The following is an 18,034-nucleotide window of genomic DNA, read 5'->3' as shown; positions in this document are numbered from 1 at the left end:
ATTCTCATCTTTTTATCAGAACATACCATTCCAGCTAGAAATGACAAAACAATGACCCAGAGTCCTCTAGCTCTTGCAATGCCAAAATGTTTGCTGCTCAAAAGAGAAAATGCAGACAAGCCAATCACAAAGAAGGATCTTTTTCTTACAATGGATTTCTGAAAGAAGAGAACTGGAAAAGGGTTATAATGGGTAGAGTGCAACAAAACACGTTATACACTGCCTCCTGGTGATCAAGTAAAGCATATATCTAAGCAATGTATAATGAAATAGGCTGCCCCGGGCAGTGGGATCATGATATAATTCCAACTTACTTTCTAGAGTTTGGGTATTAATAAAGTGTATATTATCCTTATAAAATTCAAATCACGGCAGTAATATTCACTTGCTTGCTGATAGGAAATCCAACTTTTCAATTATAAGTTATTGCTATTCACATGTGCAGAGAAACTGAAAAACCAGAAAGTTCAAATTTACTATCTTTACAGCTAGTGGGCTGCAAGCAGTCAAAGCTCTCTTTTTAATATTTTAAATAATGACATGATAGTGTTGCATTTAAAATAATTTTGGTGATCAGAAAATGTGATGTTTTCACAGGATCTTGGTCTTACCACCAATGATTAGAAAAATTACACTGGCTCTGTATCTTTTGAGCAATGTTTTGGCTCCTGAAATGATCAATGCTTCTGGACATCTTTATTTTGTCATCATTTTTCTTCAGTTATATGTCTTTTTTATCAGTGGTTTGCTTTTTCTTCCCAGAAAAGAAAAATACATCCAGTAAAATAGAACAACTACACAATGCTTTTGATCAAAAGCTGTCTTATCTGGAAGTACTCTAGGACAGTGTTTCTTAACTTTGGGAACTTTAAAATGGGGAGACTTGAATTCCCAGCATCTTGGCTGTGGAATTCTGGGAGTTTAAATCCACCTATTGTAAAAGTTGCTAAGTTTGAGAAACGCTGCTCTAGGACACAGATAATTTCCATTTTGTCAAATTTCAATCATTCCTACTTCATGAGACATAAATCTGTAATCTACAAATCAGGAAGTTGGATAATTTTAAACCTCTCTCCCAAAGATCTCCAATAAATGATAACTATGATAGCCTGCCATTAGTCAAGCTAAACCTTCTGAGTTTCTCAGTCTGCCCAGTTGGGAAGTTTTTAACCCTCCTACTTTTGAGTCTAGGTCTAGGAAAAAAAGAAAAGAATGTGTTCTAACCAATGCCCAGAAATACCATATTTAACACAGTTTGTGCCAATCCTGTACTTCAAGGGGTAGCTATGTAATTCTGTAATCTTGCATGTGGGGATTGTTTTAATAAAAATTCCCTTAAAAATTATTGATGCCAATTCTATAAAGATGAGCTTATTTTAAAAAAAGGGAAATCAAGGGAAGGTAACAATCACACACATAGTTCAAATAAGCCAATACAATCAGCCCATTGAAGGGCTACTTACTACATACTAAAATAAGGTCTTAAGTTTCAGGACATACAGTATTCATTGCAGAGCAGGTATCTTGACGGTGATCATTTGGACCTCTTGTAGAAAGAGAGGAGTTTTTCATTCCTTTTTTATTCTTTTTCTCTCCCTATGATAGTTATCCCCAGTTTTATAGTAAAAGCTAGTCAATTTGCAGGGACTTACTATTGCTTTGCCCTATAAAAAACAATGTCCTATCTGTGATATCCTAGGTCTAGCTGGCAAAGTAGACTTTAAGTAAATTATAAATCTACTTTCCAATCCTTGCTGAAATAGGAACATTTTAGTCTAGCGTTTACCAATTCTGCCTTTGTAAATATAGGATTACAACACATTTTGGAAGGAATAGCTGAGTTTCTTCTACAGGCAGTCTTCAACTTACAACCATTCATTTAATAACCATAGTTACAATGGCACTGAAATAAGTTACTTATAACAGTTTTTCACATACCAATGCAGCAGCCCTGTGGTCACATGATCAAAATCCAGATGCTTGGCAACTGGCTTATATTTATAACGGTTGCTGCATTACTGAATTATGTGTGTATGATTACTTACATTTCTGACTTGGCTAAGGTTACAGCTAAATATCAAAACAACATATAAAAAAGTGGTATCTGTCTCAGGGTTTTAGTATTCTACTGATTTATTTATTTATTTCAAATATTTATATGCCGCCCAATCCCAAAGGACTCAGGGCGGCGTACAGAGTTAAAACAATCATAAAACAATACAATAATACAGTCATACCGCGAGTCCGATCATATCCCGCTCCCCCGGAGACATCAGCCCCAGGCCTGCCGGAACAGGAGAGTTTTAACGGCTTTCTTAAAGGCCGGCAGGGTGGGAGTAGTTCGAACCTCGGGGGGAAGTTGATTCCACCAGGTCGGAGCCACCACAGAAAAGGCCCTTCCCCGAGGGCCCGCCAGCCGACATTGTCTGGCCGACGGGACCTGAAGGAGGCCCAATCTAGGGGACCTCACCGGTCTCTGGGAGCTGTGCGGCAGAATGCGGTCCTGTAAGTAACCTGGCCCTATGCCATGAAGGGCTTTAAAGGTGATAACCAACACTTTGAATTACGTCCGGAGACCCACAGGAAGCCAGTGCAGCTCGCGGAGGATAGGTGACACGTGGGCGTACCTTGGCGCGCCCATAATCGCTCTCGCGGCTGCGTTCTGAACCAACTGCAGCCTCCGAACGCCCTTCAAGGGTAGCCCCATGTAGAGCGCGTTACAGTAATCCAGTCTTGAGGTGACAAGGGCATGAGTGACTGTGAGTAAAGCCTCCCAGTCCAAATAAGGCCACAACTGGTGCACTAGGCGAACCTGTGCAAAGGTCCCCCTGGCCACAGCCGATAGATTTTGTTCCAAATTTAGCTGTGAGTCCAGGAGGACACCCAAGTTGCGTGCCCGCACTGAGGGAGGTAAATTTGCCCCCCCCAGGACTAATGATGGACCATCCAGTTGGCCTTTGGGAGGCAAGACCCAGAGCCACTCGGTCTTGTCAGGTTGAGTCTAAGCCTGTTCACCCCCATCCAGACCCTCACATCTTCCAGGCACCGGCACATCACGTCGACTGCTTCACTGAAAGGACACGGGGTGGAGATATATAATTGGGTATCATCTGCGTACTGATGATACCTCACCCCGTGTCGCCGAATGATCTCACCCAGCGGTTTAATGTAGATGTTAAAAAGGAGGGGGGACAGGACCGAGCCCTGAGGCACCCCATGATCGAGGCGCCTAGGGGTCGATCTCTGTCCGCCCGCCAACACCGACTGCGACCTGTCAGAGAGGTAGGAGGAGAACCACCGCAATACGGTGCCGCCCACCCCCACCTCTCCGAGACGACGCAGAGGGATACCATGGTCGATGGTATCGAAAGCCGCTGAGAGGTCAAGAAGCACCAGGATAGAGGAATAACCCCTATCCCGGGCTCGCCAGAGGTCATCGGTCAGTGCGACCAAAGCAGTCTCAGTGCTGTAGCGGGCCTGAAACCAGATTGAAAAGGGTCCAGATAATTAGTTTCATCCAAGGATCGCAAGAGTTGGGACGCCACCACCTTCTCTACAACCTTCCCCACAAAGGGGAGGTTGGAGACGGGACGAAAGTTTTTCAAAACAGCTGGGTCCAGGGAAGGCTTCTTGAGGAGGGGCCTCACCACCGCTTCCTTTAAAGGTTGCGGGAAAGACCCCTCCATCAAGGAGGCATTGATTATTGCCTGGAGCCAGCCTCGTGTCACCTTCCTACTGGCAGAAACCAGCCAGGAGGGGCACGGGTCCAATAAACAGGTGGCGGCATTCATTGCCCTCACGGCCTTGTCCACTTCATCAGGGGTCACAGGCTCAAACTCGCTCCAGATAACATGACTAAGACCAGCCCCTGGCAACTCGGCTGGCACTGCCCAGTCGGAGTCCAGGTCTCTCTGAATCCGAGCGATTTTGTCCGAAAGAAACTGAACAAACTCCTCAGCTCTCCCCTGTAAGGGTTCCTCCGCCTCCTCCACTTTAAGAAGGGAGCGGGTCACCCTAAACAAGGCGGCCGGGCGAGATTCTGCGGACGCAATAAGTGCGGAAAAGTGAACACGCTTTGCCGCCCTTATCGCCACTAAATAAGTCCTAAGATAGGCTCTTAATAGTGATCAGTCAGATTCAGAGTTACTGGCCCTCCAACGTCGTTCTAGACGTCTCTTGTGGTGTTTCATCTCCCGGAGCTCCTCAGTAAACCAAGGCGCCCTCCGGGGACCACCACCACAGAGAGGTCGCAAAGGCGCAATTCGATCCAGGGCCCCGGACGCCGCCTCAGTCCAGGCCGCAACCAGGGACCCGGACGAGTTGTGGACAAGGGAGTCAGGTATTTCCCCAAGCTCCTCCTGGAACCGATCTGGGTCCATTAGGCGCCTGGGGCGGAACCACATAGTCGGCTCCCTCTCCCTGCGATGGGGGAGTGATGCTCTGAAGTCCAGCCTCAGTAGGAAATGATCTGTCCATGACAAGGGCGAGATCTCTATTCCCCTTAATTCCAGATCATGTCTCCATTGCCCCGAGAGAAACACAAGGTCGAGTGTGTGACCACCCCTATGAGTTGGATCCTGAATTACCTGGGTCAGGTCCATGGTTGCCATGGAAGCCATGAACTCCTGCGCCGCCTCTGAGCGATCGCCGAGTGATGGTAGGTTAAAGTCCTCCAGTACTATAAGTCTGGGGAACTCCACCGCCAACCCAGCTACTGACTCCAGCAACGCAGGCAGGGCTGTTGCAACGCAGCTGGGAGGTAGGTACGTCAGCAGCAAGCCCAACTGAACCCGTGAATCCAACCCAAATTTATTTTAATTGTCTTATCTAGGTCTTCATGGTTTTGCCTTATCCTAAGAAATAAAGATGCTACAAATAAATCTTACTACAAATGTTGGCTTTTAACAATTCACACACATCCCTCAATGGATACATGCTCTGTTTCATCAATTCTACAGGGTAGCCATATTACCTGAGCAAAAAGCTATGCCCAAGAAAATGTTAAAAGTTAAAGCCTATGATGGCGACAATGACATCTATACTGGCAGTAGCTATTAGCAAACTATTTCTCAAGATATGACTAATGGAGCCTATCCATTACAGTCCCATGTCTCAACAGCCATTAGGTAAAGTGTCGCCTAATAACCTCTACATCCCTACTCTCCCCAATGAATAATTAAATCATTAAATTGTATAAGATGGCGGCACCTTGCTTGGCTGTGGCTGCTTTAGCTCTCAAAAGTGTTGGAGTTATGATGAGAATTAACAATCTGGACAGAAGTACTTTTAAAAAATAGTGACAAGTAAGCAGAGTTGGATTGCTAAACTTTCATACAAACGTCAGTCCATATTGGAGATAAAAGTTATTTAGTGAGAGAGGAACTGCGGAGAAAACTATTCTGAAGAATCTGCATGGCCTTGGATTACTACGGGGGAAAGAACAACAGGGGTGCATGTGGTTGACACAGGGTAAGATTGGCTGCAATGTCTGGAGGAGCGGGGAGGAAGAAAAGGAATTACTGGAGGTGGAAACAGCGTCGTGCTTAGTGTTTTGAGCAGCGAAAGCAGCGCTTTGGGCGATAGGCAAAGTGGGGCGGCAGCCATTGAGTTGGGAAGTTCCTTCCAATGCTGACCATCTTCGGAAGAAGAGGAGGAGGTGTGCCTGAAAGAGGAAATATGGCAAACATGGAGGCCTAACATCTAGGCTAAAAGCTAAACCTTACAGAGTGTCACTCCATCTATTTTGTTGCAAATGCTCGCTCCTTAGAGTCAAAAACTTGAGACTAGCTTTAACAACAAATCGGGAGGTGAGAATCTGCTGTATCATCATTGTAAATGAGACTTGATTAAAGCCCTCTGTCCCAGATAGTGCTGTTAGCTTGATGGGATTTTCAACATTTTGGCTGGCGGGAGTTTTGCTCTTAGTGGAAAATCCCGGGGAGGGGGTGTCTGTTTTTAAGTAAATGACAGATGGTGTAATAATACCAAGGTGGTTTTGTCTGTGGTCCCCTGATGTGGAGCTTCTGACCATCAGATGCAGACCCTTCTGTTGTGTCCTGGGCCTGATGAGGAAACTCAGCAGGCTCAGAATTCTTGCAAATGGTCCCGGGCATTCTAAAAGCTGCCCAGGACCAGACAGAGTAGCGCCAGCCTTGCGCACATGCGCAAGGAACGAAGAAAAAAGAACTCTTATTGGTTCACTCTATTCGGGGTTCAAGCCCTATAAAAAAGGCCTGCTTGCCTTTTGCCTTTGCTTGGAGTTGGAGTAGGAGAATAAAGCATTGTTTAGTTGTCACTATGTGTCTTCATCATTTGCACGCAAACGACAGATTCAACACTGCTGACAAAGGTGGGATCCTTTGTAACCTGAAACAAAAGATTTAAGGACTTACCCTGGAAGTCCTGAAGAGGGAAGACAGCGTCTGAATCAGTGTCCCAGCCTGCCAGTATAGCGTTGCTGGAGGGTGAGCTCAGCTAAAGGACCCTTTCCCTGAACAGCAGCTTGCAGAGGAAACGAGTGGTGAAGATCATAAACTTTACGATGTCAAAGATTGGCCGCTTGACTGATTTCGATGTCTCCCACCCAGAGAGATGGAATTCCTATGTAGCACGGGTGGAGAATTACTTCAGAGTAAATCAGATTAGAAAAGACGGCCTGAAGGCAGCAACTCTTTTGTGTGCCTGTGGACAAGAAGCTTTTGACATCGCAGACAAAACTGCAGTGGCAGAGTCGTTACATAGGCTCTTAGACAAGCAGGCTCCTTGGCAGTGGACTAAAGTTCATGACAAGAGTTTCAATGAGGTTAAGGCCTTGCTCACTTCTAATGCTGTTTTAGTGCATTTCAATAAGCAACTGCCTGTTTGCATCGCATGTGATGCATCTCCTTATGGGGCGGGATTATACTTAGCCATCTGAAGGCTGATGGGACACAAGTCCCTATGGCCTATTATTCAAGGACTCTGTCATCTGCAGAGCGGAATTATGCTCAGATTGACAGAGAAGCCTTGGCCATAGTGGCTGGCATAAAGAAATTTCATGATTTCTTATATGGCCGCCACTTCACGGTATATACAGACCATAAGCCTGTTAGGGTTGTTTATTACCAACAAACAGACACCACATATCATTTCTCTTCATATGCTGAGATGGTCCATTTTCCTGTCAGCATAAGACTACACTCTAGTTCATAAAGCTGGAAGAGAAATGGGCCATGCAGATGGCCTAAGCAGATTGCCTTTAACTCAGATAGAAGTAGACCCTTCTATTAGGAGACATGCACTGTCTACCTTTAATGGGTGCCTTTTATGGGGTAGCAGGGTAGTCATCCCAGCTTCACTGAGGTCTAGAATCTTGATCTCTCTGCATGAGGGACATCCTGGGATAGTCAGGATGAAAGCGCTTGCGCGCAGCCATCTTTGGTGGCCTGGGCTCAATAAAGCCATCGAGGCCCAGGTGCACGGGTGCCAAGTGTGCCAACAGTCTCGGCCTGAAATGCCTCAGGCCCCAGTACATCGGTGGGAGGAAACTCAAACCCCGTGGTTTAGGGTGCATATAGATTATGCTGGGCCCTTTCAGGGGCAATTCTTCCTGGTTGTAGTTGATAGCCATTCTAAGTGGCTAGAGGTTGTTCCTGTTTCCTCCACTACTACTGCCAGGACCATCCAGGTGTTGAGAGGAATTTTTGCATCACACGGTCTTCCAGATGTACTGGTTTCTGATAATGGCCCTCAATTTATGTCTTCTGAGTTCCAGGCTTTTCTTCAGGCCAACCTGATCTGGCATGGACCATCGGCTCCCTTCCATCCATCCTCCAACAGACTGGTAGAGAGAATGGTGCGCACCACCAAAGATGCACTCAAGAAACTGACTTATGGTAACTGGCATCACAGGTTAGCTGACTTTCTTCTTGCACACTGCACCACACCTTCCACGACCACTGGGAAGAGCCCAGCTGAACACCGCTGGGGTCGCAGACTCATTACTAAATTGGACAGGTTGCACCCAGACCAGGTGGCTTCCCAGGTGTTGCAACCGTGGGCACCCAGGAGACTACAGTTGGGTGATCCTGTCTGGGCTAGGAACTACACTCCTGGTCATCTGTGGGTTCCTGCTGTCATCTGTAAGATTTCTGGACCTCTATCATACGAAGTGACCTTGGGAGATGGCCGTGTCCTGCGGCGTCACATTGATCAACTGCATTGGCGGTTGTCCCCTGTGGATTCCACCCCTGCCTCTGCTCTCGGGGGGGAGGAGGCCCAGGAATTAAGTCGCACTTCAGGTCAACCTCCTGAGACACAATCTCACACTTCAAGTCAACCTTATGAGACACAATCTCACTGTTCCTGGGACGTACCGCAGGTCACTAGGGATTTCCCAGGGGAGGGGCAAGGATATCCTCAGAGTTCAGCTGTTGCGCTGAACAGGGAGTCATGCGTATCCGCAAGAGCTCCAAACAGGTATTCACTGGATAGGGGTTCATCCCACACATCCATAATTACTCCAGACAGGGAGACTGACCGAAGGTATCCACACAAATCACTAGCAGTAAGAAAAAAGGAATTCCATCAAGGGAGCTTGCCTAATTCCGCAATTGCTCCCAAAAGGAAGTCACCAGCAAAGGGGGTTGCCATGGAGGCAGCTCCTGACTCTGGCACCTCAGCCATAGAAGACTGGGAGTATTGGGGCACACTTGCAATGCAGGTCACATCCGAGACCAGTCGCGGGCTCAAAGGACTAAGTTCCCTGAAGCCATCCAGAGTAGTTGGGGAATCCTCAGCCAATTCAGAGGGTTGGGGAATTTCAGCTGCTCTCACGGAGCCTGGGGAGAGCTCTGGCAATTCTGCTGGCACACCTCACCAGGGGTCACCTGCAAAACTTGTGCATAAAAGTCCTGGTCTAGCGAGCCAACAGACAGGCCAGTAGGCCAGGCGCCCTTAAGAACTAGTCCTGGTCTGCCTAGCTGGGCAGGTGAGCTGGCAGGCCAGGCACCCTCCCTAACCTTGCGTAGGTCACAACGGGCTAAGGCCCCTCTTAAGCATCTAGGCGAATATGTGAGGTTCTTGTCAGTACAAGGGACTTTACAGGTCTAGGTTGAGGAGATGAGATCTATGTGGGGTAGAAGATAGACACACAAAGTCCACATTAGAGAGTGGGTTGGTTGGCTAACTCTGTTAGTATAAGAAGAGTGTCTGCATGTGAGCAGACTATTATTTTCTTTTAAGTTATTTTATTATGATTGTACAGGAATTGGAACTGTGTGTGTTCTATCCAGGGGGGAGGGGTGTTGTGTCCTGGGCCTGATGAAGAAACTCAGCAAGCCCGGAATTGTTGCAAATGGTCCCGGGCATTCTAAAAGCTGCCCGGGACCAGACAGAGCAGTGCCAGCCTTGTGCGCATGCACAAGGCGCGAAGAAAGAAGAACTCTTATTGGTTCACTCTGTCCGGGGTTCAAGCCCTATAAAAAAGGCCTGCGTGCCTTTTGCCTTTGCTTGGAGTTGGAGTAGGAGAATAAAGCATTGTTTAGTTGTCACCATGTGTCTTCATCTTTCGCACGCGAACGACGGATTCAACACCTTCTATCTGCCTAGGGAATTTTCTGTTATCATTATCATAGCTGTGTATATCCCCCCTGATGCAGAGAAGAGGTCCTGAATGTTCTCTATCATACCATCAGTGACCTACAAACTACTCACTCAAGAGGGTGCATTTAATGTAGTGGGAGACTTTAATCAAGTTGATTTGAAGGCTACTCTGCCACATTTCCATCAATATGTAGACTTTGCAACCAGAGGGGACAGTACACTGGATTTTGCTTATTCCAACATCAAGAATGCATTCAAAGCTATCCCCCGCCCTCACCTGGGCCCCTCTGACTATCTCTCAGTGCTACTTATTCCAGCATATAAACCTTTATTAGTCAGAGTGAAACCTATAGTAAAACAGGTGAGGGTTTGGACAGAGGGAGGTATAGAAGCATTACAAGACTGCTTTGAGTGCAGTCTTGAATTGGGATGTTTAAAGAAGCAGCTACTGATAACCAACATATGAATGTTGAGGAGTATGCCACCACAGTGTCTGCATATATCCAAAAGTGCATAGAGGATGTCTGTGTCCTTAAAAGCATTGTTGTGAGGGCGAATGAAAAACCATGGCTGATTTATGAGGTCCTCAAGATGCTGAAATCATGGAATGTGGCTTTTAAATCTGGTGACATGCTGGTACTTAGAACAGCCAGAGCAAATTTGAAAAGTGCCATAAAAGGTGCAAAGCAAACCCACTGACAGAAAATTCAGAACTTTTTTCAGGACCCAACAAACACCAGGCAAATGTGGCAAGGAATCCAGGCCATCACAGATTATAAGGTGGCTCCATCGAGATGCAAGGATGACACAGACTTCCTAAACCAGCTGAATACATTTTTTGGAAGATTTGAGGCATCAAATAGCACTCCTGCTAGGAAAGCTGTGCCCATCCTGAGAGCAAGTGCTTAGCTTTGATGTCACCTCTGCCCAGAAAACACTGCAGAAAGTTAATATTTGGAAAGCAGCAGGTCCAGATAATATCCCTGGGCATGTTCTTAGGGAATGCGCAGATGAGCTAGCTTGTGTTCTTACAGATACTTTCAATGCCACTATTAGTGAAAGCACTTTTCCTTTTTTTAAAAAAAATGAGGTGGTTGGAATGGGAAATTAATCAGTTGATTGTAATGCTTAAATAAGCCCTGATGACTTCTATTGGTAAAATGAAATAATGGCTTATGGTTTAGCATGTTGTGTCAATCCATCCAATATAATTTGTGGATGGTTTACTTTATAGCTTTGTGGTCATTAAATAAACCATAGATTATTATTTTAAGCAAACTATAGCTCAGTGAAGTAGTTTTTAGGATCAGCAATGCATGTTCTGGAAAATACAATTATATTTCCTATGAATAGAAACAATAAATAGTATTTTAGAGTCTGATTATGATTGATTGTAATTACTAATTATAATCAATTAGTAAGGCTAATGTTTGTCCTTATTTTTTTGAGGTATTTTAATAATTTTCTTTAAAAGTAGGTCTCATAACTCGGGTATTTTTTTAATTTTGGAAAAGTTGGTCCAGACATGGTTTGTTTATGCCTGGCTTATTTTTTTTTAAACCTTATAGCTGGCTTGAAACAACACATGAAGCCACAGACTATAATACAGTGGTTTACCACAGTGGTTCTCAACCTATGGTCTGCAGACCCCTGGGGGCCCGCGATGTCATCACAGGCTTGGGAGGGGGTCCGTGGCCATAAAAGGTATTTAAAGGGGGTTCCTTATGAAGAAAAGGTTGAGAACTACTAGTTTACCATGGTGGATGAATCCACACCTGACTGATGCCAGATTGGGTTTTAGGCTTCCATGCTGAGAGGAGAATGTCAAAATGTGCTTTGTTTTGATAGAAACACAACTTAATCTACTTGCATCCAACATGCAAATACAAAAGGTTAAGATAGTGTTGTCATGTCATCGTTGTAGTTTGTTTGTAGCTTACATGATCCAAAACTTCTGTTTGACTGTAATTTCAGCGCATTTAAATTCTGCTGGAGATAATGTAGTTTCCCAGGAGACAGCATCTTGGTCAAATGCAGTTTGATCTGGGCAATATGTATCCATATGATGCATTTTCAATATTGTAAGCTACTCAGTTTTGGGGGGGGACTTGGGTGACCTCAAAAACCCAATTAATTGACTTAAAAGTAAGCTAATTAAGGAGAGATTAGGTAATTCTAGTCCTGTGGGTAGAATATATTTCTAATTCATTTATGACTGCTAAGGGTGGATATATCAATAAAAGATAATATTTGTTGCTCAGGATTAAACTGTAGGATCTTTGTTGCTCTCTGAGCTTGGTGGTTTTGTTGCAGACGTTTCATTACCAAACTAGGTAATATCATCAGTGCATTTCAACCTGTTTAACCTAATCCAGGGATGTCAAACTGCCAGCCATGGGCCGGTTTCATCATATCGGAGCCGGGCCCACCCCATTGCCGGCAACGGCGAAAAAGCTCCAATATGTTGCACGATATCACATGACGTCACGGGTTTGACATGTTTGGCCTAACCCAATGTGTTATGTGGACCAAAGGAAAGCAGCAGCAAAATACAATTTGGAAGGATATGCTGCATCTTCTTTGTATGACAAATCAAGTTTGATTATCTGTTTTTATATTTTCCTTTTCTGCTTCTTGTTAATGTTGAGCCACTGCCCCTCATTAACTTTTTATCAGAAGGGAAACCTTGGGAAATTGGATTCTCCCTCTGTGAGCAAATGGGGCGGTTCAAAATGAAGCAAATTTGCTGCATTTTCAAGCATTGCATTTGCACACCGAAGGAGCTCCCCATCTCCCCAAGGTCTCCCTTCGGATAAAAGGTGTTTGAGTGGCAGTGACTTGAGTTTCTCTGCTCCATCCTTAAGGAAGAAACCGAAGGCGCAGAGCAGGATTGTCCTCAAGAAGACGCGGGTGCGCTGCTTGCTCGCATGCACCAGCCTTATTGAGATCAATACTGCTCTGCACCTCCAGTTTCTTCTTTTCAGACAGAAAAGAGAAACTCAAGCTGCTGCCGCTCAAACACTTTTTATCTGAATGGAAACCCTGGGGAGATAGGAAGCTCCTTTTCTGAGAAAATGGGGTGATGTAATCAGTGAATCACTGCTTCTTGAGAGCAATCCTGCTCTGCACCTCTGGTTTCTTCCTTAAGGATGGAGCAGAGTGTTTTTTTGCTTTTCAGAAGTGATACAGATTGTATATAATTGGCTTGTTTGTGATTTAGAAATGACAGCATAATATATTGATATTTCAAAATATAGAAGAGTTCAGTCTAAGAACTGCCTATTTTATTGGCACAATACATGATGTTGAGTAATTACTGGCTGTGTTATATGAACTACAGTAATTAGCCTATTTGCTACTAAACCTGCTTTTCCCCTCAAACCAATTAGCTCATGACACATAGTATAGCATTCTGACTTCACATAATCCTCTTACGCTATATTCCAATCCATATTTTCCAATCCACAGTCAAATTAAAAATAGATTCCTTTTCTCCACTCCCCTGAATCTCAGGGATTTCTCCATGAACAAAATCCAGTTTTCTAACAAAGCAGTTTACTTTCTTAGTTCTCTATCTATGGTGAAGGGCTGTTTGTAAAACTTAAATTCTGCATCTGGCCTCCCAAATATTTCCATTAATTCTGTAAGTCCCTTTTCAGTATACTTAACCATGAATGAACTTGCTAGAAATGTAGATATAGTATGCTTATTATCAGTTTTTTTCTAGAGAAAAAAATGCATTTCTACTTAAGGAAAATAATACAACTGTATATTCTTTTTTTATGATCACTTTGTTTTTTAAGAAGCAAAGTTTGCATTTTTTCTATTTCTGGTCATGGAGACCAAGTATCTTTCTTGAAATGTATGATATTGGAAAATGATATGAACTATGAACTGGATGAAATTTCAGCAAGTTACAAAATGACAAATAAGGTAAATAAATATGGACCAACTCCTCAGCCGTTCCACACATTTTTAAATTACCAAGGTTGAAAAACACTGAACTGATATATCTATGTGAGGAAAAAATGAGCTAGTTACATACTATGGTTTTTACTATCACTGAAAATGTTCTCCTCCAACTTAACAGGAAATCAGGTACTTTTCAGCTGATACATAATAATGCAGAACTATGTAGAACTGAGTTGAGAGTTATCTCATAAAAAAAGATCCGAAGGTACTTTTCCTTTCCTTTGAAGCAGAGAACAATTGCAACAAATGCCACCTTCAGTGCTAACTAAACTTTCTCAAACTACCAAAACAGCTTCAAGAGTTCTGGGAGATTGATAAATGAAATACACAACAAGAAAATCCAGTGCCAAGAATACTACTTATTTTGTTTGGGAAATCAAATTTAAGATCCAAGTCTTCTGTTTTGAAATTGATTTTTTTTTATCCACTAGGAGAGCCCATAGTAAGCAGCCAGAAATGCTGAGAGAATATAGTATATTTTTATTATATAAAATACAGGGTTGATCACAGGTTTGAAAACAAAGCATCATGTAGTACTATGATTTCATTATTGCTCACACTAGGAATAAACGTTTAATTTGATCCATAATTATACTTCCATTTCTTTTTGGTTTAATCTGAAACATCAGAGAGTTAAATCTGAATTTAAAACAATGCCTAAGTTGTCTCTTTTGATGAAAAACTGTCTATTGCTAGGGCATCTTCATTGCCTTTGGTAGTCTTGCGGAGAAGTCTAGGTCCAGTCAATCTAATTATCACAGCTCCAGCAGGAGCTGTGATCAAGATTGCAAGGAAAGCTATTGTCACGATGTACATGCCATATTTTTCTAGCTTTTTATCGTTATATTCTCGTGCTGTATCTAAGGCAGTAGAACCAATTGCAGCCTGTAGACAGATTTTTTTAAAAAGTCACTGATCTGAGTTCATATATTGCACTAAATCATGGTTTCTATAGCACAGTTGTTAGGATTCAAACATCACATTATGCCATAAAGAGAAATCACAATTTTTTAGTTCACCTATTGTGCTAACAAAAACCTAGACAAAATAAATCAGCACAATTAATAAAGCAGGTCCATCCATTGCACCTTAAGTTCATGGGATAACTTTCCTTTTTTCTTTTCTGTTTGCAGTCAGTCACATCCCTCAAAGTTCTCCTATTTGGAGACACATGCCTCAAATCATGTTTGCTTGGTTAAGATTTTTTTCAGACAATGTCTCATTGCTTGTTATTTGTCTTCTATACAGTATTATTCTAGCACAGCATTTCACAATTGGAGTATCCCTTTGTGTGTGCTTTGACTTCCATAATTTGCCAAGCAGCATGGCCATTTCTGAGAATTTTAGGAATTAAACGCATTTGGAGGGCATCCAAATTGGAAAATATTGTTTCAGTACTAATCAAGAGTATTTGGAAACATGCAGCATGGCATCATTTTAGATGTGTAACACCCCAATTAAATTGAATATTCTGATGCTTCAACACAAAGGAATATCTTATACATGTTAGGTTTCAGACCAGTGTAGTTACTCCTGAGAAGTATTATATTTCTGGTCTCCTCAGTTATAAAATCAAAAAAGCCATAATGGGCATGTCTTTGAAAAAAAAAGTAAGGGTGATCACTTAGTGCTCTTACCCTATGGGCACAATTATATATTCTTAAAGGCATACTGTATTATTTTTTTTTGCAAAACCCCCAATTATCTAAAGTTCATAATGATTATATCAAACTCTGAAATGCCTTATGTGAATACCTTTTGTGGATGTTTAAATCTACTTGGGAGTCTCCCAAAAAATTTGATTGGCTAAAAGAGGCTTTGGAACTTCTTGGGTTTTTAGGTCTACTCAGAAATCTTAAACTACTGAGATCAATGGTACTTATTCCAAATAAATGTTTATAAAACCTCAGTTTTGAGTAGAAAGAGTCATAATACTGTTTATTGATCATAGTGAAAAGAATATTAACCATCTATCTCATAACCATGACTATTTTTAATTCTTCTTGTCTATACCTAGGACTGAAGGTTGTAACTGCTTCTCTGTTATTGCTTTCCAGTTCAAAGGCTATGTCACTTTCCTCTCATCAGTACTGCATGATAAATTAATTTCCTTGAAATTGAATGTTTATATTTTTGTGAATTTCTATTTCTAAGCAGTACTGTGGATAAAATGTATTAATGCGTTTGTATTTAAATATGTTTTCTTAATGGCATTGATAAACAGATAAAAATGATAGACAAATAATGTGATTCTCATATTTGCACAAAGAAACCATAAAATGCTATAAAACACCCTAAAGAAGTAAAGGATTAACTGTTGCAAATAGTAAGCATTAGAAAAAATAACTGTTGTCATAGGTGATCTAAAACATGTAGCAAATAGTCTATGTGAAGTTTCCCAAGAATGTCCTTGCCATAATCTCGATACCAGTCTGCCTTACCTAACTCATGCACAGGCATTCAAAAGGAAGACCTCTATATTAAAACAGATGCAAAGAAATATCTGATCCCAAAGCAAGGCTGGAAATTTATTGTGGCTGGGCAGAAAACATACCAAAAGACAGCAGGTTGACACATACCAATGAGTTCTTTGTAGACCATTTTCTTTACAAATAGCATTCACAACATATATACACATTGTAGTGCTGCCAGAGAATCCCAGGCATGAAAAATCAGTCATTTTCAATCCAAGATAAGAACTTTTCACTACTTTGGAGATCTGGGGTGGGCAGCAGGTGGCCTTCCAAATCTTATTGAACTATAACCCCCCCACCGTTTTGTAACCAGCATAGCCAGAGGTATGGTAGAAGTTTAGTTCAGCAACATTTGGAGAAACATATAGTAAATGATCTATTCTGACTTTAGTGTCAAAATCAATTGAAGGGCTATATAGGCTTTTAAAATTTCATCATCAGTCAGAACTCGGTGCTTCTGAATAGAAGAGAGCCATTCTCATATTTTGTCTCTACCCACCACCTCACTCTACCCATTTGGTGTTAAATATATTTATATGTCTTCATTGATGCAACTCCCTGATTTACATAAGGTTCGGGTCAAATATACAAAAATACTCTACCTGGACAGTTGCTTTGGGGATCCATGCCAGTGCAATAAATAACTTTTCCTTCCAATGAAAACCAGAGCCAGTCACCAACAAAAACGTAGCCAGAATTCGAACCGCTAAAGCCAAAAACATAGTGGCCAAACAAAACCCTGTAACAGATCAAACTTAACTGTTTCACTTGGACTGGGATAATATTTGCAAGAGCAAATGCCAGGCAATGACAATCTTGATCGATAAAATATAGCTAAATATTTTTCACATGGAGCCAGTACATTTTATGAAACCGATTAGCTGCGGCTGTATTTGCTTATTAATTAGTTCGTTATCAAAAATTAGTGTTTTTTTAAAAATTAGGATACTTTATTTGTAGCCAGGACTCCCAATTGATCAGGAGCAAATGCCTAGATCTCTCCCAAAGGCAATAATTACTGAACGTCGTCTTTATAAGGCAGCGGTTCTCAACCTGTGGGTCGCGACCCCATTTGGGGTCGAACGACCATTTCACGGGGGTCGCCAAACAACGCGATCCGCCATTTTTTTTCCTCAGCCGGCGCAGGGGGCGATGCCGCGCATGCGTGCCGCGCAGGGGGCAGTGCATGGGGCGGCACATGAGGGCGCCACCGTGCATGCGCGCCGCGCAGGGGGCAGCGCCACGCATGCGCGCCGCCTCCTTATGACTGGGGTCGCCAGTATAAAAAGATTGAGAACCACTGTTATAAGGGAATAGCAGAAGAATTTTGTTGAGATGTACAGATCTCTTCTGCAAACAATGTCTCTTGCTTTCACAGTATTGCAAAAATAAGATTCTGACATAATTATACTAAGTTGTAACTTTTCAGGCATTTTATAATTGTTTTGGAAAACTATTTCATTATATATAATCATAAATGGTTATTCATCTAAATGCAAGAGTGTGTATAAACAGAATTTTAGTTGCATGACCAATAACATTTTATAAAAAAATTCTATGTTGGCTGCATGGAGAAATATAAGCATGTTTTAATTTGGAAGGGGCATTCAACTGCTAGTTTATACATTGCTATAAACCACAATATAATTTTAAATCATGATTCATGACCCACTGTGTTCTATGAATGCAATCAATTCTGACTAAGATTCTCATTCTCATAAGGAAGCCAGGCACAATATTTCAGAATGCTATAGCTTTTCTTTGCAAACTTACCAACAGTTTCAAATCCAATATTGGTAATGGATATTTCAGCTCCAATTAGTCCAAATAGAAATGGTTGGAACACTTGCCATGCAAAAGTAACAATATCTTGCACTGCTTTCTACAAGACATAAGTTTTACACCAACAAGTGTCGATGGTACTTGTGCAGCAGAGTTGCATATCTTAAAATTAATTTGTCCAAGCAAGATACTACTTTCCTTTTTCTAACACTAGAAATTGGATT

The 18,034-nt window shown here is 42.4% G+C and overlaps 1 protein-coding gene across 3 annotated transcripts in view; it reads right to left on the bottom strand.

The window, feature by feature from the left end:
• Positions 1-18,034, bottom strand: part of LOC120311327 (sodium/hydrogen exchanger 9B2-like) — a 40,709-nt gene that overhangs the window by 7,350 nt on the left and 15,325 nt on the right. For 2 of the 3 annotated variants that reach the window (XM_039350693.1, XM_039350694.1), the window contains exons 10-12: positions 17,802-17,910; positions 16,631-16,767; positions 14,098-14,439 (exon numbers count right to left, since the gene is read on the bottom strand). In XM_039350693.1, coding sequence (XP_039206627.1) covers positions 14,212-14,439; positions 16,631-16,767; positions 17,802-17,910 — 474 coding nt within the window. In that variant the 3' untranslated portion in view covers positions 14,098-14,211. Of the gene's footprint in view, positions 1-14,097; positions 14,440-16,630; positions 16,768-17,801; positions 17,911-18,034 lie in introns of those variants that run through there. The other variant, XM_039350695.1, reaches the window with a different exon arrangement.

This window comes from Crotalus tigris, unplaced genomic scaffold (assembly GCF_016545835.1).
Source record: "Crotalus tigris isolate CLP2741 ecotype Arizona unplaced genomic scaffold, ASM1654583v1 scf7180000018350.1424685, whole genome shotgun sequence".
In the NCBI taxonomy this organism is placed as follows: Eukaryota; Metazoa; Chordata; class Lepidosauria; order Squamata; family Viperidae; genus Crotalus; species Crotalus tigris.
Note: the sequence above shows the minus strand (reverse complement) of the source record. Positions and strands in the feature narration are given on the sequence as shown.